Consider the following 24,932-nt stretch of genomic DNA (forward strand, 5'->3'; position numbering starts at 1 on the left):
GTCACACATATGACTAGCCTTTTAATAACTATATATATGCACATAAGATGCGTATAACTTTCTGGTATTAAATGTGTTTGCTATGAAGCCACTTTGACTTAACAAATAATTAGACCTCACAAGGCTGCAGTTAACCACTCTGGTGGATATTTGAGACTGTCATATCAATCTCAGGGAGGGTTTTGGCTAACAAGAAATACTAAAGATGAGTCTTGCATCCCTGAAACATCAGTTGTGCCAACTAAAATTAACCACTGCTGTAAAACAACAAAAAAAAGTTGTACAGGAATGTTTGTTGTGCATCTGCACATGTAGAAACTTGATTTTACGGTACTTTTTGACCCCAAAGGGTCTTTCTCAGACCTGGAACAGATACTTCAAATTAAAATGTTTGTTCGAACTCAAATGAGGACCCTTCAGGGTCAAAACATTTAGCCAGATCATGCTGCAGCCTGTTACCTGTTATTGCAACCATCCAAAACAGGGGAGGAATGCAGGTACTATCAATTGGTTTATGGCATGCCTGGGTATTTGCAAGCCTTTGGGAGGAAAGATTAAATCCATTTATGTATTTGCATTTCTGCCATCTTAAAGGTAGTAGTAACTTCCAACTACTTTAAACCAGAGATAATGCACACTTATGTTAGTGGGGAATACATATGTTCTCTCTGCTCGTACTTGTGAGCACGAGTCAAACTCTACCCATAAACATATAAACACAACCGCAGTACAGTGCTGCAGCTAAAGAAAGGAGGAGGTGAACACAGAGCCCAGCTTCTCATTGTTCACATGCAAATTGATTTCAAACACACAGAAACTAAATCTGAGCATGGACTGGAGTCTTCCAGCATCAGAAGAAGGGGTAGAAGAGGTCTCATGCCTCCAGATTCACCACCTCATCACTGCAGAGCACACAAAAAGAGAGAGAGAGAGTGAATTTAATTTACCCAGCTGTGTGAGGCCCTTTAGAGTCTAACGCAAACAAGCCCTGCCGCCAGCTCTCTTCATTGCCTCCCATTACCTAAAGTTCTCCCTCCTCCTGCCCAACAGCATGGGTTCAGCCCCTTGCCAGAAGAGAGGGATTCTCCAGGGGCATGATCCGCACCATTTAAAATCTACTCTGTGGAACATCAGCAGGAACGACATGAATCTGGTGGACAGGAGAGCCTGCCTAGTCTGGATTTACATGTCTCTCATCATTTGACGCTTACAGAATCAAAAAGTAGCCCCAGAAAGTGCAACTATATATTAAATACATCTATAGGTTAAAAGGAAATTATACATGGTACTGTAACTATAAGATCCAACCAATGTCTGCAGGGTATTTGAAATTCTCAGATCCCTTTAGCAACATGCACCAAGAAAGACTGACACACTTCAGCAAGGTGAGAAAACGTGGGTTTGAGGCAATGAATATGCACATCTGCAGAACATTGCTGAGACATTTTTGCAATCAGGAGTTGTTTCCTCCTTCAGGTGTAACATGCAGACAGCGCATAAGAGAAACAGGCAAGGTATTTCTCAGTTGTGCAGTGAGGCAGAGCAGATGCTCCTCACCTGCCTGATACAACACCAATGCCCTCTCTGTATCACCACTGCAAGTCCTTCAACGTTCCTAAGGGACCAGCACTGGACATACCTATATCCCCTTCCCTTATCACTTCTGATTTTCAGCACTCAGTAAATGCCTTTTTCCCTTGCCTCCTGCCCTCTTCTAGAAGGAGACGTACTAGGACAGTTCACAGTTAACCAAATCGAGGGAGAATGGACTATTTCCTCCAAGAAGCCCTTGGACAGAGAAGATACAGAGAAATATCTCCTCAAGGTTATGGCTTCTGATGGGAAATTTCAGGCTACCACTGAAGTGGAAATTTTTGTTCTGGATATCAATGACAACAGCCCTGAGTGCGGCCAGGTAAGAAGTCTGTCCTGGGATATCGGGGGCACGAGGGGAGTGTCTGGGAGGGTGAACACAATAGCAAGGAAGAAAGAACAGAAAGAGCATGTTAAGAGGGTTTGGCTTGTCATAATTCTTCTCACACGATCCTGTTGCTTTGATTATGCTTAGCAATTTTAATTAAGCTGCATGTCAAGCAAGAACATTAAATCTAGCCTCCAAGCATGTTTGCCAGCAGTAAGTGAGCACCTAAGCATTATGAAGGATAATTTTTGGAGATAAACAATGCCAGGAAGCCTCCTGGGTAGAGGCATGTAAATTATCAAGTCTTATATCCTGCTAAGCTGTGAGATTCCCATCAGGAGGCTTGTTACTGTAGAGAGCTGATCGCTGGTATGGATGTTACCCATGGTGAGAAAGAACAGAGGTGGTTGCTTCCCAAAGAAGATTCAAAGGCTTGTGTGAAATGAGCTCACTGGTCCCAGTCCACACCCCAGCAGCTGGCAATGTGAGGCACACTGTGTTCCCCTATAAACCACATGGTTTATCCTTCTCTATGAAGCTTCCGCTAGTCCATTCCTCCCCATACAAAGCGAAGATAGTTTGGAGACTGCTCAGGTGCCAGTGACATCTTCTGCCCTTGCCAGATATTCTACACTGGGAGAGTCTCTGAAGATGCTCTGCCGGGTCTTTTCATTTTGAAAATAACAGCAACTGATCCCGATGTCGGCAGCAACGCCCAGATAACGTACAGCCTCCACGGCCCTGGGGCAGAGGAGTTCCGGCTGGGCCCACATACAGGTGAGAGCTGGGCAATGGGATGCTTTTATCCTCTTCCTCACCCACCCCCAAGAAATGTCAGCTCCGAGCATGGCTCAACACTTAACTCCTCTTGAGCAAACAAAAGGACTTTTCATTCCACCTCTCCCAAGCTAGGAGGGAATGGCAAACAGGCAGGCTTATTGCAATATGGTATAGAGGAGAGCGAGCTCTGCATCTTCCTGCTAGAAATTACAAATATTCCTTTACAAATACTGTCATTAGCATTGTTAAAATGAAGGGCAGACACTAGTGCTAACAGCTAGGTCTCAAGTATTTGGCTTGGGCCAAAGACCCAACTTCTAAACTCTAAAGAATGTCTTACTGGGTCTTGGGCAGTACTTTTGCCCAAACAGACGCGATGATCATTCTAGAGATCACTTGGGGTTCATTACGTTGCAGAAAGCTTAATGCAGCAGGGTTTATGAAGGTGTTTAGAAGTACAATTTATTCATGAGCACTTCTATCCCATGACGGCATCCCTCGCATGAAGTTCAGCCCGACTTGCAGGACTCTCCGTGCCAAGCTTGCCAGGGCACTGGCTGGCAATCATCTGAGAATAGCCCTAAGCAATGTGGTGTGGACACATCACCACTATTAGCTGGATTACAAATGGTGTTCAAACCCAGTCTCTTGTCTCTCACGGTTCATCCAGGAAGGCAGCGTGCTCTCCTAGGCTGTAGTTGCAGAAGACAAGACCATCTCCCGTTCTTTCCAACAGGGGAACTGACCACATCTGCACCTCTTGACCGCGAACAGAAACCTACGTACCATCTCATTGCCAAAGCAACTGATGGCGGAGGCCGTTCCTGCCAGGCAGATATAACATTGATCATAGAGGACACAAATGACAACGCACCAAGATTCTTCCCCAGCCACTGCGCCGTGGCCGTTTTTGACAACACCACCACAAAGACACCCATTGCCGTGGTTGCTGCCAGGGACCTTGATGAAGGTGAGTCAGAATGGGATTTACTTTTTAGTAGAGTTCATCTTTCATCCTGAATAGAAACCTTTGAAACCTAGGGAAGGGCTGCAGCGATGGGCATAGATGATTGAATCTTGGCGAAGATGTGCCTGGATCTCATTGCTGACATGTTCTTGACTAGCAGGCTGGCATCAGCATTTTTGTGACCCTGTAGGAAGTGCAGTATCTGTATAAACATGCAAAGACAGACTTTGAGGACACGCTCATTAACTGTAACCATGATGCACAGCACAAACTGTGACACACAGTTTGTCTGGGATCCAAACTGGACAGAAATTTTACCAAAGCTAGAGATCAAGAATGAGCATAATAAGGAAAAAAGGAGCTTTAGCTCTGGATGGGATACACGCTTGGGATGGAGAAGTGTTTCTGGAGACAAAAATGTTCTCAAAAATATAGGTAAGGCTCCTTAGAAAAGAGCTTTCAATAAACCTCTCCAGCAGAGACTGAATTTACAATGACAGAGGGGCAAGACCACATTTGTCTGCTTTGGAAGGAGACATGAAGGGAAATTATGTTTAAAAACAAGGGAATTAAAAATGGAAGGCACTAGTAAATACAAGCAGGTGATGCTGATGGATGATGGTGAGGGTGGCTAGATGTCTGAACCTGCAGGTGGACAAGAACACACTTGATGTTCATATAGCCTCCATTTTCCCTGGAAATTGGCATTTAGGTACACATAATCCTAATGGATTAAAAATAGAATAAAACCAGCAGCATTCCTACCCATGAATTAATACAGCCTGCCCCTTATCCTTCCAGGTCTCAACGCCGAGGTGGTCTATTCTCTCTCTGACTCTGCCAATGGACACTTTTCAATTGAGGAAACCACGGGGGTGATCCGTCTGGAAAAGCCTCTGAAGGATTCGCAGCATTCAGCATTTGAGCTGACAGTCTGTGCTTCTGACCGGGGCACCCCAGAGTCCCTCTCTGCTCTTGGCACTGTCACTGTCTCTGTTGTGGATCTGAATGAATATCTGCCTGTTTTCCTGGCCCCTGAATACATAGCCATGGTAAAAGAAGATGTGGCTGTGGGTACAGAGGTCCTCAACTTGTCAGCATTGACAAGGGACAATGCAGAAAACACAGAGATCAAGTATGAAATTGTGAATGGCAATGACCATGGGAAATTTCAGCTCAATTCAAACACAGGTAAGATAGTCTTGTGCCCAAGCAGGTCCAGGTTGACCCAACATCAAAGGCTGACCTTGTATACATCTTCTCTAGTTCTTCTCCTTTTGGCTTGCACTTCTGGTCTCCTCTATCTTTAGCCAGCACAAGGGTAGCCAATACAGTCTTCTCTTCCACTCTAAATTTTGCCAGCCAAGTCACTTAAAGAGTGATCCAAATCTTACTGAAATTAATGGAAAGATTCATGTTATGTCTGGGAACTGAGACGGATCCATGGGAATGAGGGATACATGAAGAATAAAACTGGGAATTTTTTCCACTTCAAAACATAGGAGGAGTTGGTTTCATTTAAAAAAGTATCTCCATCTTCATCCCACAAGGGACCTTTAGCCCAGGGTAGCAGGCAGCTTTATTTAGTAGCATTCAATGAATGTGGATAATACCAATTTATTAACCATGAGCAGGTGTTGAGCCAGGTTTACTAGCCAAATAAAGCACTACTCTGTTTGCACAGCGATCTGATAAGAGCTATTATTGGAAGGCCAATGTTAACTCCCTGAAACAAGCCCTTGGCTGCGTCATCAATGGCCTTCTGCCGTTGGCTGTAACATCCTCATCCACAGTTCCTTCCGCAGCTTTTCTATCCTCAAGGCTCCTGCTAATTTTTCCGCACCAGTGTTCTTATGAGTTTCCATGTCTTAAAAGACACAGAACAGCATCATTTCCAGGGAGTAATTTTGTGACAATTTCAGTGCTGAACCCAGGAAAGCACTGAGGTACCCAGGCACATTCTGTCCCTTTTCTTTTTCCTTTCACTTTATGCTTTTAGTTCCTGTTCCTCATGCATATTTTTTTTTGAGATTAACAGCCTCTTCTTTCTTTATACCTTGCATCCCAAGCCTCCCTTACAAATCACAGCATCTTGCCACACACCTTTTCTCCTGTACAACTCTGTATCTACATCTCACACCTTTTCATCCTGCCTATGACACAGTTCAGCAATGCTCTACTACTGCCTTAGTCACAGCTTTCAATAGCACTGTTAGACTCTTATTCTATTTTGTCCCAGATCTCCTCCAATCAAGATTCCTGGAGACCTTCCAGAATGAGAGTTTATTTCATCTCTTCAAACACCTGGTACCAGAATGAGGCAGGTTATGGCAGAATCAGTTCAATTATATTTTATGTGATGCCATGACTTTCATTATTCTGATTTAATCAGAGCAGGTCAGAGCTAGGTCAACAGCACCTTTTCAGCTGGTAGTTTGGCAATCATCTCAGCACATCTCCAGTATTCCAAGAAATGTCGTGAGCCATTCATTCAAAGTATCTTCTGTTCTTTTCTATCCATCTGCCAATGCAGGCGCCTTATACATAAATGGGAGCTTGGACTTTGAAGCAAGTCATGAGTATTACTTATCCATCGAAGGCACAAGGAAGGGCTCAGCTTCCCTCAGTGATGTCACCATGGTGGTGATCAATATAACCGACATCAATGACCATGCACCAGAGTTCATTCAAGACCCTTACTTCGCTGATATCCGGGAGGATGCTGCAGTTGGAGAAATCATCCTCACGGTATGATTATGAGCCACCCAGCTGTCTTTACCTACTCTCTTACTTGTGCTATGCATTATCTATTCTTCCTTTGCACTTTACTCTTCCTTAGACATAGGCACCTCAGTGGGTTTGTGGCATTCAACACCTAAGATTTAGGCATGACTTAAAAAAGGATGATTGCCAGAATTCCTGACAGTCCATAGACAGGGAGAACACTTTGCCTTAGAAGACATCTTTAAGTGAAAGCTTGAGATACCTAAGAGTGGCTCAGGATCTTTGAGGACCTCCCAAAAGACTTAAAATGCCTGCAGAAGGCCAACACCCTTGTGACCTGGGGAAGGCAGACACTGCCCTGGGCAAAATAGTGGAGCCCAAGGTATACCGATATGGAGTTTCCTGCCCAGCCAGTGTTACCATCACAGGGGTGGTAAAGTCAGGAAAGAGACAAGGAGAAAGCCATTGTTATAGCTTTGTTGAGTTTTGTCTTGAAAAGACTAAAGGATAACACTTAAGTAGACCACCTTCCTCATTTAAGGCAAGCTCAAACCAATATCCTTAAACGACAAGGAGGTCCTGCCCCCATTCCTCCACGACAAGGCCTTTTTGGCACGAGGATCCTAGCTTTTTTTTCTCCTAACAGGTGTCAGCTGATGACTTGGATGGAGCAATGAACAATCAGATCACGTATTCAATCGTGGGAGGGAACCCGCTGGGACACTTTGCCATTCAGCCCAAAAGTGGACAGATCAGCATTGCCAAGCATCTGGACAGGGAGGAGGTAAGTTCAAGAAAATGGGAACAGGAAGGCTAAAACAGATGTGTGCCAAAAGACTGAAGGAGAGCAGTATATTCAGCTGCCTTCTGTTTTCTGAGTGATCTACTCATAATCCTGTAAGCAGAAGGCAAATCTTTCATTCAGTCGTTTTCTAGACTCACAGATACTGCTGTAGAAAGTCTGGGCTTTAGGGAGGGCAATATAGCCTTCAGTGGTCCCAACTCTGGGCTGCAGTCCGATCCACTGGTGCTTCAAACTGGCTGGGTGAGAGTCAGCCCCAAACTGGTGACCAGCATGGTTGGGTTTTGCTTCTTTGCATCAGAGCATTATAGAAAACAGGTATGGGAAGGAGATGGAAATGTCATCTGGGCAATCCCTCATTCATAAAGCACTAGCAGCTCAAACCACTATCAACAGATGTTTGCCCAACTTGGTCTCTTTGGCAAGTTGTTTCCCTTCTCTTCAACTATTGTGAAGCTAATTTTCTTTAGCAATGTGCTTTGAGATTTATGGATGGAGAGTCTTAGCCAACAGCAACGTTGTTGTTATGATGCAATGCATGGCCTCAAGCATTTTAACAAGCTGCAGCAGAGTAAAACATCAATGTGAAAAAGCCACCATCGCCCCATTTTTCCAAGTAATCATGCACTATAAATCCTCCAGATCCCCAGCTATTCCCTGACAGTTCGAGCCACAGACAACGGTCACCCTGCTCAGTTCAGTGATGTCGCTGTGCGTGTCCATGTGTCTGATGTCAATGACAACCCTCCTCGGTTCTTCCAGCTCAACTACAGCGTGGTGGTGCAGGTAAGCCAGGAGGCAGTTTGTTCTCCCAGTCCATCTCAGGGTGCTAAGGTACTCATACGTGGGCTGCTGTTGGAGCAGAAGGACAAGACAGCGATGAAGCATGCTGTTGTTTTGTGCTCATTTCCACAAAGAACTGGTAGCATCTGCAGGGGCAGATAGTCTGCCAACAGATGCCATTTTCTCCTTCCAATAGCTTCAGGCACCTCCTGTCCTTTCAGTGCAGGGAGTGCAGAGCTTTTCACGCTTTCCAAGCCTGACTTGCAGCCACTTTCTCCTTTGCAATTGTCCATGTCTACACCACAACATAAAGAGCAGACCCAAGCACATGGTCAAGCATTGTCATGTCTGCTGGGTGCAGCCCAGTTATCACTTGGAGTACCTCACAACACCTAGAGGTACTCAGAAACACACACAAAACATGCTTTCATCTGCTCTTGTGCTGACATGACTCAAGGGAAAGCAACAGCATCAGCTCAACTGTCTGTGCTTAGCTACCATGTGTGTAACGCCATGAAAGGGAGGCCCTTGCCACCCCTGGGTCTCTGCCATTGCTGGCAAGAGTCTCAGTCTGTGTGTACAAGAGATGCACATGGGGTGTGGGATTTGTTTCCCAGTTCCTCATCCAGCAGCTCTAGGGGCAGTGTGGGTTCCCCTGCACCTTTTCTCTTTGCTTGCCTTTCTCCACTAGCATCTTTCCCCATTTCAGGAGAACGCTCCCGTGGGTACAAGTGTCCTGGAACTGATTATGAGCGACAGAGACTCCCCAGAAAATGGACCACCATATTCATTCCATATCATCCAGGGCAACGATGGGAAGGCTTTTGATGTCACCCAGAATGGTCTGCTGGTAACGTCATCCATCCTGAACAGAAGAATGAAAGAACAATACCTATTACAAGTCCAGGTAGACGCTGCCTTACTGTCCTGGTATTTGAATTCCCCAGCCAGATTAAGTAGCAACAAAATGAGATTGGGATGGCACAGCTGCATGGAAACGTCTCTGGCTTTGGATAAATCCAACCCAGGCACAAATTGTGCATCTTGGAGCCAGCTCCAGAGCTCATTTCTCCACACTACCTGCCCACAAGAAGCTAGGGTCCAGCTTCTGCATTGATAAAAATCAGATAATATGATCATCAGAAATACTCTTGTCAACAGTTTCCTTAGACAGATGCTTTTCCCAGGATCATTCTAGTGACTTCCAGTTTAGAGTGAGACCTGGATCTGGTCCTACAAACCTTCTCCAAGTATCCTTGGAGAAGAACCACTTTAAGAAGTGGTTTAAATTCCTCTTCAAAGAGGATTTCTATTGCTGCAGAGTGAATTAATTAATTTCCAATGTTATCAGTAAGGATAGTCCATTACAAACAAAAGGATAACAACATGTAAAGTACATACTTCTTCAGTAATGGTAGTTGTTCTAAAAGCTAGGTAGTATTAAACTATAAACCTCAACCACAACTGCCTAAGATTAGGGAGAAACTTACACTATAATCTGATTATTCACATTTTTCTATTTTGAGGTTCCTTGACTCATACTAGACAAGCATTATCAGAGGTGGGGCACAGGCTTAAATAGTCCGGAAGATGAGCAAATGTGTCGATGTGCGTAACTGCTTTATATCTTTGTACACTCAGTTACACATGCAACCACAAAGATTGGCAACATCTCTAAAGATGATTAATCCTCAGGAAATCAGAGCCACTCAGGTGTGCCTCAGCTGCTGATGAGCGCACACGGAAATGAGCACGACCCCACCGCTAACAGAAGGTCTCCATCAGTCTCCATGCTGGAAGGCATGCTGCCATTTCCCTGAGGCCATCTCCAGGCAGAGGTCCAACATGGCTGCCAATTTTTCCCCATTCCTTCTTCATTCCCAACCCGCTGCCTGACAGTTTTCACCTATTACTACCTGCAAGGCACATTCCTTTGCAAGATCTGATCAGCCCATCCAGTCAGGTGAGGTGACAATAAGTCAACATGTGGCTATAACGGATCCTTCTGTTTTCCTTGACAGGTCTCCGACAGCGGGATCCCTCCCTTGTCCTCATCTGCATTTATAAATATCCAAGTGACTGAGCAGAGCCAGTACGCTCCCTCAGCCCTTCCCCTGGAAATATTCATCACCACCAACGAGGAAGCCTTCCGAGGTGGTGTTCTGGGCAAGATCCATGCCACGGACCGAGACCCCCATGACACGCTGGTGTACACTTTGGTGGCACAAGTGCCCCAGGAGGGGCTTTTCTCTGTTGGAGCTGCCGACGGGAAGATCATTGCTGGAAACAAGCTTCCCCATGGCCACTATCTTCTGAACGTGACAGTCAGCGATGGTACGTTCACAGCCACCACCAGCGTCAATGTCCACGTATGGTGCTTCACGCAGGACGCCTTGGACAAGGCAGTGGTGCTACACTTTCGCCACCTCTCCCCTGAGGAATTTGTGGGGGACCATTGGCGCAACTTGCAGAGATTTTTGGGAAACATCCTTGTCACCCAGCGCCAAAACATCCACATGGCCAGCTTACAGCCTGCAGCTACTTCTGATGGAGTGGACCTGCTCTTGGCTGTTGGAGAGCCACACGGCTCCTTGTATGAGCCTCGGGTCCTTGCAAATAAGATCACTGTTTCAGCTGGGGAGATGGACCAACTCGTCGGTCTCCGGATGAAGAAAGCCATTCACGTGCCATGTCATGGGTCAGATTGTGTCCACCGTGTCTGTAAGGAAACCATTCAGCTGGATCCAGGCATGATGTCTACTTACAGCACTGCCCGACTCAGCGTCCTCACCCCACGGCACAGCTTGGAGCAAATCTGTTCTTGCAATGGTGAGCAATCCTTCCTGGTAGTGTCCTACTCTATAAACCTGGGCATATTGTGTTTTCCTTCAGTACACTGTAAAGCACTTGGACTTTCCATGGAATTAGGTTGCCCAATGACCAACAACTCTGCCTGCAATTTCAAAGCCAAGTCTAGGCTCTTAGAGCGTAAAAGTTTCACATAGTTGTTTCCTTTGGGGTTTTGGGGGTTTGGGTTTTTTGTTTGAGGTTTTTTCTTTTTTAATGAATCTTTAATGAATGATTTAATGAATCTAACATCTAATAGCAGCAACATCTATCTATCTATCTCATTGAGAAAAGTCACTCATATCTAACAGGTAATGAAGCTCAGTGATCAGAATTTTGATCTCTGAGCTCCTGTATTGATCCTGAACTCAGCAAAACACAAACTGATAAATTTGAAGAAAGCCAAATAAAGCATATCTGTTATACTCTAGAATACTTCGAGAAATAAATGGAGAGAGCAGGGCTACAGTTTAGCATCACTTAGGCAGGAATGGTGGGGGGATACCATAGAATAAAGACTTCTAAGGACGAGGAAATTCAAGGTGGTTGTGTTGTAGACCACACCAAGGGCACCTTGAAAGTGCTATAGGACAGAAATAGCCAGGCTGCTATTGCAGGATTGTTTTACAGTTGAGTATGTAGAAGAAATACATGGAGCTCCAAATGGGAGCTGTGGGAGATGCAGTGCAGTGGTACATGGGTTGCCATGGATAGGACAGTCCCTGGACAGGTACAGTGTCATGCTGGGAGAAGCAGCAAGGCTTGATACAGTCCATAGTCTCAAAGCATGACAAAGATGAGACCTTTTGCACATTCTCCTTTCAGGAACAGCTGTGAGGTTTGGAGGCCACAGCTACATTTGGTACCAGCATTCACAGATCGGCTCCTGGCACATGCACTTTCGCCTGAAGACCCACCAGCTGCACGCTGTTGTGTTCTACGCTAACGGGACTGACCATGCCACTTTGGAGGTATGTATTGCAACACACAGGGATTTCTTTCCAGTGTAAAAAAACCTCACTCTTTTGGGGAAGGAATGACAGAAAGAAGATGCAATAATATGTACCCTTAGTAATTCATCCAGCTAAAATATAAGAGGTGGGAAGACCAAGTGAGAGCCAAGCACGGTTTGGCAATTGCTGCAGCCACAACTAGTGAATCAGCTTTTTACGTCTGTGAATGCATGTGCTAGTCACTGGTGTGAAGGCAGCACACTCCCATATCATGGATCTACATCATCTACTTTCCTTACAGCTTGCTTCTCCCTCTCTTACATCACACCTCTCAGGGCAAAGAATTTACCAGGTGGAATTTTCCCCAGACCAGCCTGCTTCCACTGTAGCAAAGGGCAAACTTTCCCCCAGCCCTTAGGAGTGGAGCCAGGCTCCCACTGACCACACAAACCATCTGCCAGACCACGTTATGGCTCAGTCCAACACAGAGGAGGCATCCATCTCCTCTGTAGAGGGTTGGGGAAACGGGGTAGAGATGAAGAAGGCACAGGTGAGCTCTGAGATTAGGAATGATATCACCAGCCTTTACCTGCATCAGAGTGTATATCAGTCAGGTCACACATCTGCTGAAATGGACCTCAATTAAAGGTCCTTCACAGTAATGGACAAAACAGACAAAACAAGAGTCTTAAATACTGTTTCTTAGCCCCCAACTCTTTTCAACCACTTGCTTCAGGTGGTTTCACTGTTCAAGACACCTGCAGAGCTGGCAACATTTCAGTCTGATCGCTCTCCTCCCTCTGGCTGCACACTGAATCTATCCAGCATTCAAAGATCATCTCCCTTTTCCACTTTGGCAACAGAAGGAAAGCAGCAGATAACTAAACAATAGGGAGCTTTGTATATTCCTCATCAATTAAATTCAGACTAATTGGAGACTGAGATCATAGGACATCCTTACCAGCTTACAGAGGTGTGTCCCTGAGACTAATCGCATTGAGATCTACACACTGTAAACCTACCTGGAAGTGTTCATCCTGTCCCTGAACTCCCTCATCCCTTCTCATGGTTTCACAACTCCATCTTCCTATTTTGAAATACTTTTCTTTCTGCTGTTATAAAAGACCCACACAGACAGGGGGTTGGCACAGCAGGCAACACCCAGAGACCTGCCCATAGTACATATTGCAAGCTCCTGCTGCCACAGTCACCGCTGCTTAAGAGAAAAAGCAGAGAACCATCATCCCTATGTCCTGTACCCATCTCAGAGAGTGACTTTAAGCTGCATTGTAAAGGGCTGATGAGAAAAGAAGGGTTTCTAGCTTTCTGCTCTGCCTCTGGGAAGGGGAGTCACCAAGTAGTTCAGCAGAAGTCCAGCACTCCAGATGGTGCTCAGAAAGGGTGAGATGGCAGGAAGCTTTACTGAGCCAGGCCTAACACACGAAGTCAAGGGAGAAAAGAGTCATTATTGATGGAGCTCAGTGTGCCCATGGCCTGCTGTACCCAGATGTCTCCAAAGCTTTTCAATAGGAAACAATCATAAAGCCTCCACCATAAAGTTGCCTGTGAATCATTTCTTCCATGACTCACTTTATTAACAATACCTCAGGGATCAAACCTTTTCTAGACCATCTGGCCTGAAAAAAAATGAAGGAATCCCTCAAGATTTTAAGATTTGTGGACTGCAGTACTCTGGGTATGAACCAAAGCTTTGAAAGAATCATAACTGATAGTTTGCAGATTTGGTAAAGAGGATGAGCTCTCCCAAGAGCACACATATCGTCACCCTTCCAATTACTAATCTCTCCTGATGTTCAGAAATAGGGTGCAGCAAGAGGATGGCAAACCAAGCAAGCTGGGAAAGACTTGGCAGTCTGTCAGCTCTTGCTCCAGGGAATCAAGTTCTCAGCTCTCTCCCAGCCCCAGAAATTGATAAGCCAAATCTACAGACCCATCTGATGTGAAATCATGTTCCTCCAGATAAAATGAAGTGACAAAGTTCTCTGGTACACTTGCCAATTGTACAAAGAGATTTACACACATGTTGCCTTGAGGCCCTTCTATAGTGTGTGCCAGCTGCATCTAGTTCTTCCTTCCTTCAGCAGTTGCTCTCTCTCCTCCCACTGGGATTTATTTATACCATGAACTTCTAAGACTCAATTGTTGTCCTGCTCTGCTTTTGTCCCCTGCAGAGTCGCCCCATCATGTTATATTTATGTTCCTCTAGAGTTCAGTGTATCACTCATAATTGCTCCTCTTCTAGCTTCTTCCAAGCATTGCCACTCCTCACTGTCTCTGATGTTCCCCATGGAGATCTCTTTTACCTGGGATGAATTGCCTGATGTTACATAGCAAGCTTTGCAGGTTTTCTGCTCCATCTCTTTTTTTCCTTCTCCATATGCTCTTGGCTTCTATGAGAGAGAGGTTTTATCAACAAAGGACTGGGGAGAAAAGGTGAAAGAAGGCTTTACCCCTGACTTCACCCTGAAACAACACAGCTAACCTTTCATTTCTCCTTCCTCCATATGATCTCAAAGATGAACTTTGGGCCACAAATAGGCTTTTCTGACATCCTAGTTTAATGCAGAAGACACTGGCATAGTTCACTTTTAGAAGCTCAATAACTTGTCTCCCTTCCATCAGCTAGAGACCAAGGATTGTATTCCAACACCTATCCGCAGCTTTGGCCTGGCTTTCCAGCACGCTGGTTAGGAGCTGGGTACAACAGTAATGCCTTTCTCTGCCTCCCAACTCTTCCTTGCCTCCTCCAGAGAAAGCTGCCAGTGCTTCTCCTCACTGAGGTCCTTTTGGCACCCTCACCCATGCCAAAGGGGGGAACTGCTCCAGCACCTTCCCCACCACTAAGGACACAGTGAGAACAGAGTAAAGGCCACGTGGCACAGAACAAGAGTCAGTCTGTGACTGGTGATGGAGTTATGGATAGTCCGAATGCCAGGGCTCTCCCTAGGCTCAGGAAGCGGGGAGAAGGGATGAGCAGCTGCAGGAGTACAATCACGTGGCTCTGCACACTGTTGTGTGGAAAGGTGAGCTTCCCTCCCTGCACACTGGTCAAAGGCTGCAGGGAAGGATCATGGGTGAAGGAAGTTGCACGAGAGATGATGGCGTTTTGCAAAATAAAGGAGGTTGCAGTCAGTTAAACAGGCTTTAATTGGTCCATGCAAAGCTTAACATGGGTGAAAAGGGGCTGCATTTGCCCAGCTGGTAATTTTTGGAGTCTGAAAGCTGGGATTTATCTTGACTCTCAATGATTAGGCAAGGAGAGAGGGGAACAAGCAGCAGAAGTGTTGAAAGCCTCCATGAACAGCAGCCACCTGTATAACAGCTAACCGTGACTTCTGGGACGTGTTTTGCAGATGGTTAATGGAGTGCCTCAACTTGGGTACAGCTGCCAGGGAAACTACACTGGGAACCTCTCCTCCTCACGTTTTGTGAGTGATGGTGAGTGGCACTCAGTCTTCCTGGAGGTGAAGAACACGTCTGTCCGCCTGCTCATCGATGGACTGGGAAATGCCTCTCTCCAGCTGCCAGCGACCTGCAGCATCTCCCAGGGCAGACGAGATCTGCTTTTTGGGGGCCTCCGGCAGCCGCTCCAGTCCCAGAGAGTCATGCGGGGATTCAGAGGCTGCCTGGATGTGGTTGCAATCAATGGCAGAGAAGTGGTTCTCCTGCCCGGGAAAGGGCAATCAAAGGAAGTCATGGAGGAGGTGGGGATAAAGCAGTGTTGCTCCCCCACCGGTGCCTGCAGCAGCAACCCATGCCTCAACAATGGGATGTGCTCCGAAACTCATGGAGGAGGTACGTGAGTATCCCACGCAGGGCAATAAAGTGAGGGGAGGGAACCTCTTCATTCATCCCTATGTAAGGAGCTACACCAGAGCAGAATCAGAAGTCCCCTGTCGCAAGGGACCTCAGGTGATAGCTGACTCAGTGCAGCAGCAGCTGGGGGGGTATGACATCATCATCCTGGCTCTCACCAGCAGACCATGGCCAGCAGGGCGGGAGGGTGTTTCTAAGGAGCGAGCATGACCTAGGAGAGCACGGCTTTGCCAAAATCTCGAATGCAAATAGAAATTCCACCCACCCCTCTGCATCCTCTTTGCTTAAGGAGCTATTAGCAAGACTAGAATCAGGCAAGATGGGATCATGCAGCGATGGTATCTGGGCAGAAACAAGCCAAGATCTTAGTCTATTCCCACTGCAGTCAGTGACTCCCTGAGGCTATGGGAAGGGATATGGGAAAACCATAAACTCAAATCCAAGAGACGCAGGGGTGCGTGCGCTCAACAGAAGTTTGCTACTAGACTTTGCCAAAGACAGTCTCACCACTGCCCCGTTCCTCCCATCACAGGGTCTCCCCACAGCGGGCTGTATCACGGGGACAGGGCTAGTTTGCAGTGGCCTCGAAGGAAAGAGCCACTCCCAGCAACATCCACCCTTATGTCACTGCCCTGCACCCATGTCCCAGCTCCCAGCACGGTGGGGCTGCTCCCCATAATACCACATCTACCAAGAGAGATACCATCTACGCTTTGGCCCTTCCTTGGGGCAGAGGGGTGCTGCGTGGGGCAGGATGTCCTCCCGCAGCTCTGTGCTCTTTGGGGCTGTTGCCAAAGCCCACACCCTGCCCGGCAAGCAAGGACCTCCTCCTGCCCTGCCCGCAGCCTCTGGGAACAAGATTCCCAGCCCTGTCGACTCAGCAGCTGCCTGGTTCAGGTGAACTTATTTGACACAAGGTGCATTTGTACCAAACAGTTAGCCTGGCTGGCACTCACGCCTCAGCCTTACCCTTGAGACCTTCTGCACAGAAAACCCCTCTGGCTGGTCTGGAAGGGGCTCATAAACCCAAGAGGTGAAAACTCATTTCTAGTCTAAGCAAAAGCGTCACCTGCTTGCTTTGCAAAGAGGATACAAGGAGGGGAAAAAATAGTCACTCCCTCGTTAATAATCATCCAGTGTCCTTCCCATAGTTTCCTTCCAAGGTGATGAACTTCCCCTACAAATGGCCCAACTGCCCAGGAAAACCCTGTGGGACGCGGTCCCATACAGAAACACAGAACACTGCTGTGGTGCAGGGGTTACTCAAGGGATGTGTAGTTTGTGAGGTTATCCTGGGGGTTTGGCTTCCTTGAGCATTGCGGGCTCAGTTCTGGAGACTACAGGCATGCAGCACGGGTTTATGCAAAGCTCTGCCCATGGATATCAGGCGTGGGATTACATGCACAGGCAAAGACACGTCTGTGCAAGCGAGCCTGGGTAAGCCACGTGGCCGCGTGAGAACGCATCTGTGCGGAAAGGGTCAAAGCCAGACCAGGCACCACATCAATTGCAGTGCTCAGGACCACAGGTGCAAACACATGTGAACCCCTGCATCCAGGAACACGTGTGTTTGGGCACACGTAGCCCTACAGGCAATGTCCAGCACCTGCTGCACGAGCGTCAGCACATCCTTGTTGTACAACCACTAACACGCATGTGGAAACAGGTCTACGTTTGTTCCCTCTGTGCTCTAAAGCAGGGATGTTTAGCTTGCGGACGAGTAGCAAAAACTTTCCAAATGTGCTGCAAGGTGGAAACTCTGAACTTCCCGCATGGCACCACCAGCCAAGTGATCAGCAGGAGTTCAGCACGGCCAGGGACATTCCCACGCTTAGGGCTACACTAAAGAGCAGCCAAAAACGCAAACAGCAGCAGCCCCCTCCGAGTCCCCGGGTGTGCCAGGTTTCTCTCTGGCTATGACCAGACACCTCCTGTAGGCAAGAGAAACCCGACGTGTCGAGACAGGCGCTTCATACCACGAGAACTTGCAGGACCAAAGATTTCAGAAAACAACAAGTTACAGAGGATTGCACTTAGCAGAGTCAGAGGCTGTGAATCAGCCAGCCAGGCTGCCCTTCCTTTATCCTGAATTTGTTCCCCAGCTTCTCTATGCAATAAAGCTGTGCCTTGAATGCATCCCTGCCAGGAGGGGGTCTGTGTCAGGAGAAGACAGGCTCAGCTTGTTACTTAAATAGCAGTCTAGGGCCATTGCATTGCCCCAGAGCGGCCACCCAGCTTCCAGAAACTGCTCCAGGTCCTGTAACGTACCCACCAGCCCTCCATGGATGGCTTGGGTGCCCCACAGCACCTCCAGCAGCAGCAAGTACCTATGCTTAGGTAGCCATATCCAGCCCTCTGTGTGCCATCAGCGCCAGGTACTGCTCCTTCCTGGTTCTTCCATGTGGGTATGGTCTCTGTATGTCACTCTCTCATCCTCTCCAGGTTACACCTGCATCTGCCCTGGGCTGTTTTCTGGTGAGCGCTGTGAGCTAGGGGACAGTCCCTGCGAGTCCAAGCCCTGCCTGCATGGGGGAACCTGCACCCTTTCCGCCACCGGCTACTCCTGCCACTGCCCTGACTGGTACCTGGGCGAAAGGTATGGTCCGGGAAGGCTTTGAGCCGGGTGATCTCCCTTGCTGGGCTGAAAATATGATCTCTACCAACAAGCATTGCACCATTTCTGGAGCTCACCAGATCCAGACACTCTGGGATCAATTGCAAATTGCACGTGCCTGAGCATTGCAGCAGGGAAGTGTCCAAAGGCAGAGCTGAGCAGACCAGGGCGTAAATAGCTCTGCCATCATGTGGTCATTGCCCCTCTGTGCCCATCTCCTCTGAGCAGGAAGGAAATTTTTTTTAAAAATCTCCTTTCCTCACAGATGCTTTGGATGCCTGCAGACATTCTGCCTGGTGCAGGTTCAAAGCTTCTCCTTGCAAGGGGAGAGTCTGTCCCCACAGGCTGCTCGTCCCCGCGGTGTGAACTGAGCTGTGAACGGTGCGATGGGCACCCTGGCAGCAGGGTGCAGGTGGGCACTGCGCTGGGTGGCAGGAGCATGCCCTGAGGCTGGGGGGAGGCTGGCTAGCACAGTCGCTAGCTGCATTCTCCTTCAGTAGCTGCAACACCCACCCTGGCTGCTAAAGGGGCTGTCTGCCCAGGACCAGCTCTGCAGGGCTCATCCAAGGGGAATTTGTGTCCCAGGTCACAGCCACGATTCATCCAATTCAAAGCTCAGCTCAGGATAGTGGGCTATGCTGACAAGCAGGTGCAGGATGCCATTCCCCTTCTGTCAGATAGCTTACCGATCCCCATTATCACAAGGGGTCAGAGCATTTGGCTTTGGCCATGAACCCTGTGGTTCACATCACTTTGAAGTTGTCCCCATCAGTGTTGCAGCTTGGATACATTTCCCATACATGAAACGTCAGTGTACGTTTGCCAAATGTCCGCAGCTAGAGAATTAACCCAGGCCTGGAGGCTGCTCTGCTGCTCAGCGTTACCCACCACAGCCACGCACCTCTGCTCAGCCCCCTGCCTCCAGCCCAGCCTGATGAGAGATGCCCAGCACAGGCTCAAACAGCATCACACCCATTTCATCCTTCTGCCACAGTCATTTAGCCAGGATGAACACTGGTCTTTTGAATCAATGCAAAAGGCAGAAATTATTTCTGCAACTCTGGGAATAAACGTATGTAGCTGAGCATTAGGTGGCAGTGTAATATCTGAAATCACCGGTCGTCCTGCCAGAGCCTGGGGGTACACGTTGCATGCACCAGCTCACACATCCTAAAACACTGACTAAGAAACAAGAGGTATCCAAACCTCAGAGTTTATTCAGTAACAAGAAAAAAAAAAAAAAAGGAAGGAAAGCCAACAAAGCCTTGAATATTCCACCTAGCATGAGGAGATCTTTACTGTTGGAAGGAAAGGTCCCTTGTACTGTTGGGGAACATTTAGGTTGTGTGGGGTAGAGCAGGACAGAGAATCAGAAATTCTGTCTCAGTTCTGCAGATGCTCCATAAAATGCCAAAAAAGCCTCTTCAACAAGGATGCCCATTCACCCTTTCTCAGGCTAGATGTTCCCTGCAACCTGCAGACATGCACAGATCATCCTGAGACCCCACAGAGCCTGGAGGGCATATGAGACTTCATAAGAGGTTAACACATTTCAGAGCGACCCTTGGCTCCCTAATTTAACAGGATGGAAGCATCTCTCTATGCAGTGTTAGTCCTAGAAATTCCAAATACTTCTCTGAGGCAGGAAGCCCCCCATTTTAATTTGTTGCATGTGACCAAAAAATAGGACCATCCTATAACACACAGTTTCCTGAAAAGCATAATTTTATACTCAAGGATCATGGTCCTTTGCCAGGAGAGGCAGGTAGCACGAGTCTAGCAAGGGAGGGAGAGCAGACCAGGATGGAGCATCCTCGGCTGGTGTAAGTCAGAGCCCTGAATAGGATGATGCAGTTTTAGCTGCATCCCCAGGCTGATGGTGGTTGTCTCCATCCTTTGCTCCCCACAGGTGCGAGAAGCTGGCTGAGGAGTGCCAAGACAACCCGTGCCGAAATGCCGGGCGCTGCGTGAGCAACCAGGGCTCCGTCCACTGTATCTGCCCATCGGATTACCAGGGGGACTATTGCACGCAGCCCATCATCACCCCCGCCATCGTGCCCACACAGTGGGCGGTGGGGCCCGAGGAGATCGCAGAGATCGTAGCCGGTGTGCTGGGGGTGGCCATTCTGGCTGTGGCCTTTGTGCTCATCCGCAAGCGCTACCGACAGCGGGCCAAGGCACACAAGCCCGTGGCCCGGGAGGACCCTGACCTGCTCTCCAAGAGCGAGTTCTCCAAGAGCGTGGGTGTGGGCACCCAAGCCGTGCCACCCATCGAACTCAACATCCTCAGTGATGCAGCACACAACAACCTGGACCGAGCCACGCCGGAGCAGCGCAAACCCACCAGCACCCCCGAGTTCATCACGTTCAACTCGGCCAATGCTCCAAAGCACCGGGGCACCATCGTGTGCAGCGTGGCACCCAACCTGCCCCCCGCTGCACCCCCCTCCAACTCTGACAACGAGTCCTTCATCAAGTGTACCTGGGCCAGGGAGGAGATGGGTCAGTAGCCACAGCTTTTTCTTGTTCTTGCACATCCCTCTTCCCCCTGTGAAGCAGATCAAAGGTTTGAAAACTTGAAAGTCCAACAACTTTGCTTAAAGCCAAGCAAATGCTGCCCAAGCCCTGCTATAGGTCCTTTATTGGCTATTCCCTCCCTGCTCACCAATACATCCCAGTTTTCAGCTTTAACCTGCTCAATCTTGTACACAATCAGCAGGGAAACCATTAATGCATAGCCTGCATTCCCACACATCCTGGGTCAAAAGGCCTTATAAAAGAGAATAATGAAGCTAAGGGAAAAAAATTAAGAGCCTAAAAATCAGCGTGAGTTTTAGTGGAGGCATTTGCATCAATGCTCCTAGGCAGAGGGATCACACCCCTAAGTAACTAAGGGAGAGATCCAGTAGATCCCTTGCTCTGCCCCATCCCTTCATCGTGCAAGCTTCTTGCATCCGAATGGCATGATGAAGTGTGTCTTTTGGGTGCTAGAGCAGGGCACGTGCCAGTGGGAACACTGCCCCAGCAGAGCCAGGGTGCCCTTGGGTCCCCTCAATTCCCAAAGCAGCAACCACAACTCCCCTATCCTCATGTCTCCCCTCCTCCCTGGTCTGCTGCATCTCCTGTGGGCTCAGAGTCTACAGAAGGAATCAGCGGGAGGGCAAGAGGGGGAGAACAACAGCTGGAACTGCAGCTAACACAACTCTGTTTTATTCCAGTCTACCCAGCAGAAACAACCTACTGGCCCCCCCGGTACCTGTCATCAGACGTCCAGGAATATTCCCACTATGAAGTCATTCAAGGCCCCCCTGCGTCCTCCTCCCACCCTCCTCTCCCCCTGCCACCCCCTCCACCGGTGGACACAGAGCCGGTCGCTCTTTACGGAGGCTTTCCCTTCCCGCTGGACCAGAGCAACAAGCGGGCCCCCATCCCGCCCCGCTACAGCAACCAGAACCTGGAGGACTTCTTGCCGCTCAGCCCCGTGGACATGGGGGCCTCCCAGTGCCAGAACGAATACACGGCCATCAGCTACTACCCAGCCCAGCTGGTGCAGGGCGAGGGCGTCCCGTACCAGCCCGACCCTGGCTACAAGCGGGTGAGCATGCGCCTGAGCGTGGCCCAGCCCTCCTACGCAGACTGCGAGGTGGGCCACCAGCCCAGCATCCGAGCCCAACCCCTTCCACCCCCCAACTATGAGGGCTCCGACATGGTGGAGAGTGACTACGGGAGTTGCGAGGAGGTGATGTTTTAGCAGGGGGGCTTGTCCTTGAGATGAGAAGAGAAGCGTATCTCCACGCAGAACAGTGTGCGGGGGGCTGGCACATGCCACCGAAGGGAGGCTTATGTGTGCGTGTCCCAGCTTGCGGCATCTCCCCCTGCACAGCTGGGTTGTAATTTGGCTGGGTCTTTCCCCCTGTTGCCCTCCACGGTGCTCCTGCTGCAAACAGAGGGGAAATGCTCCAGCCACTGCCAGGACACGGAGGATGCTCCTGGGATGCCAATGACTAACCTGCCTCCCTGCCAAGGGGGCTTCCTCCGACACCACGCAGGACCGCAGCGTGCCACCTCCTCCCACCCCGGGCTCCCTGGGCACAGGGAGGAGGAGGAGGAGGGCAAGCGCTGCAGGTGTGGCAGCAGTCATGGTGGAGAAGGTGTGAAAGGACTACTAATGCACAGCCTAGGAGTGCCCCGGGTGGGACAGCAGAGGCTCCCTGCTCCCAGCTCTGGCTCCGAGGGCTTGCATCAAGCCAATAGTTTGCCTGGTGGAATGGATCAGCTGGTGCAAACCCTCTTCCATGTCTGCTCCCCGTTGCAGGGAGAGAGATGAGGGAATGCAGCTGGTTCCATCAGCACGTCCCTCACTTGGCCAACAGAAGTCCAAGAAAAAAAAAAAAGTTCATTTCTGTAGAAAAACCAAGCAACAAGCTTCATCACACCAGGAACCACCCACAGACTCAAACCAGTGCAGCTAGCAGCAAAGCAAGACCCCTGCCCGGTTGGGCTGTGCGCCCGGGATTAAGGGAGACCCTGCCCCCAGGGGGATGGGGATGTGAGCACAGCCGTGTCCCCGTGGCTGTCGTGGTCCATGCTGAACGCATCAGTACGTGGTGCTGCCACACAGCCGGGGCTCCCCGCTGTACCCCAGAAAACCTGGCCAGCACTGCGTGGCATCTCCTGCCCGAGACGGGGCAGCGAGGCCATCGAGCGTGGGTTTGCCTGTATGTCCTTGTGCTTGGAAATGTATCGTTTCTTCGTGAGAGATTTTCTTTGGTTGGTTGTTTGATGTAACTTTTTTTGTTGTTGATTTTTGGAAAGTATTAAAAGAGTTTGGATTTTTTTACTATTATGATTTTATTTGATAACTCGGGGATTCCCTTGTAAATAGGACACCCCTGCCTAGCTCCAGCCAAGGGCAGCCCAAGGAAAAACAGCTTATTTTAGTCACCAGCCTCTTGAGCCTGCAGAGAAGTTCCAAGACAGCAAGTTCAACACATCTTTGATGATCCCGTAAGGGCCAGAGGAAGGAGGCAGACTCACGGTAGCCCACCTCGCTTTGGGAAGGTGTCAGCCTCCCGCATCTGTTAGCTCAGGAGCAAGGAGGTTGAAAGGCCCAAATCCAAGCCCGGCCTTAAATCCCTTCCCCAAGCAAACACACTTGGGAAAACAGATATTCATCTTATTTCTGAGAGCCACAGCCCCCAAAGAGATGACTATCACCCAGTTAACCTGGAAAACACACCTGACTCAAGTGTATCTGCAGAGGGGTCCCCAAAATACCCAGCAGAGGCTCTGTGGGACACAGCAGCCAGGCCCAGCACCCATAAAGCATATCCACAGCCCCACTCCCCGGCCCGAGCATCCCCTGGGCATCAGGGCCACTTGCCACTCCTCCAGCAGCCACCAGCCCCCCGAAGCACTGCCTGCTCTACCTCTCAAAGCTCTCATGCACTTTGACAACTTTTTGCTACCAAGAACCCCAGGCTCATCACTGCTGTCACTTCCCAAGCACACTGGGCAGCCACCTCTGGAAGGGCTGGCTGTCAGCAGGATCCGTCTCGGTTTCCCCAGCAACAGCTGATGACACCACTAAAGCTTTGAGAAGCAGCGATGTCATCAGCTATCACCATGAAGACGGCAAAGGCAGGACCCAGGGAGCAGTGCCTCCAAGGGCCAGCTGAGCCCAACAGTGACACAGGAGGGGACACGGTTCCAGCCCATGGCAGTGCCTCAGTGTCCCCTGCCTGGGGGAAAGGCAGGACCCCAGCCACAGGCTGCTGCTCCAGCAGTCCCCGGCTCTGCAGCCCACACCCCCAAAAGGGATCCCTCAAGACAGGCCCCACGCCGAGGCAGAAGGGCACTTTGCAAGGCCTGATGCCACAGGTGAAGGGCACTGGTTTAGCTGATGCTCCCAGAGCAAATGAACTGCCCCCAGCGCAGAAATGCTGAGCTCCTGCTGACTGCGGCAGAGCTCGGCTAGCCAGGGGCTGCCCTGGGACACAGGCAGGGATCCTCCTGCACAGTCACAAGGAAACAGGAGCTTGTAAGCACAAAATCCATTTTCAAAGATGGAACAAGGTGTTTTGACCCCTGGATAACCTGCCCCAACCCTCTTTGCTGTCCTTTCCCATTGCTATTGCAGCCCACAGCACACTGCTCCAAACCCCACGTCTGACCACACAACATTGACATTGCCCCAGCACCTCAGGCTGCAAATCCCACCACCAGCTCCACGTCCCAAGCCAGGGACTCACCCTACTCCCCAAAACACCCCAGGGGTACCACAGCACCCTACCTGCTAGCTCAAGGAGGGGCTCATCACACAGGGACCAAGAAGAGGACAACACAACAACCTACCCAAACCACTGGCTGCAGCACATATATCACCTGGCAAAGCCAGACCTCCCACCCCAGCTGGGGTTAATCCCAAATTAAAGCCAGGGGAGGGACCACTTGGCTGCACCTGTGCAGGTCCCCAGCTTGGCTTTCCTCTGCTGGGATGGGCTTGCGAGCTTCGCAGTTCCCTGCAGCTATTTTTAACAGAACCCTAAGTGCAGTCGGGTCCCCCTGTCAGCCTCATCCCCCCGCATGCTGACGGGATGTTGTGAAGAGCAGGTTGCCACCCCCAGGGCTTGCTGGGGGAGCAGCATTTTCTTACAGCCAAAGGAAAAGATGGGGTTCACCTGCTCTGCCCCTGTTTCCTGCTC

At 49.4% G+C, this 24,932-nt stretch overlaps 1 protein-coding gene across 1 annotated transcript in view; it reads left to right on the top strand.

Moving 5' to 3' along the window:
* The window catches only part of FAT2 (FAT atypical cadherin 2), a 46,078-nt gene extending 23,904 nt beyond the window's left edge, over positions 1–22,174 (top strand). The window contains exons 10-23 of the mRNA XM_075766902.1: positions 1,719–1,915; positions 2,545–2,698; positions 3,438–3,671; positions 4,470–4,859; positions 6,202–6,416; positions 7,039–7,176; positions 7,837–7,980; positions 8,687–8,884; positions 9,999–10,806; positions 11,650–11,795; positions 15,152–15,593; positions 18,057–18,210; positions 20,138–20,730; positions 21,447–22,174. Of these exons, the coding sequence (XP_075623017.1) occupies positions 1,719–1,915; positions 2,545–2,698; positions 3,438–3,671; positions 4,470–4,859; positions 6,202–6,416; positions 7,039–7,176; positions 7,837–7,980; positions 8,687–8,884; positions 9,999–10,806; positions 11,650–11,795; positions 15,152–15,593; positions 18,057–18,210; positions 20,138–20,730; positions 21,447–21,979 (4,346 nt within the window). The 3' untranslated portion in view covers positions 21,980–22,174. The remainder of the gene's footprint in view (positions 1–1,718; positions 1,916–2,544; positions 2,699–3,437; positions 3,672–4,469; positions 4,860–6,201; positions 6,417–7,038; positions 7,177–7,836; positions 7,981–8,686; positions 8,885–9,998; positions 10,807–11,649; positions 11,796–15,151; positions 15,594–18,056; positions 18,211–20,137; positions 20,731–21,446) is intronic.
* Positions 22,175–24,932: the final 2,758 nt, after the last annotated feature.

Source organism: Balearica regulorum, chromosome 14 (assembly GCF_011004875.1).
Source record: "Balearica regulorum gibbericeps isolate bBalReg1 chromosome 14, bBalReg1.pri, whole genome shotgun sequence".
Taxonomy (NCBI): domain Eukaryota; kingdom Metazoa; phylum Chordata; class Aves; order Gruiformes; family Gruidae; genus Balearica; species Balearica regulorum.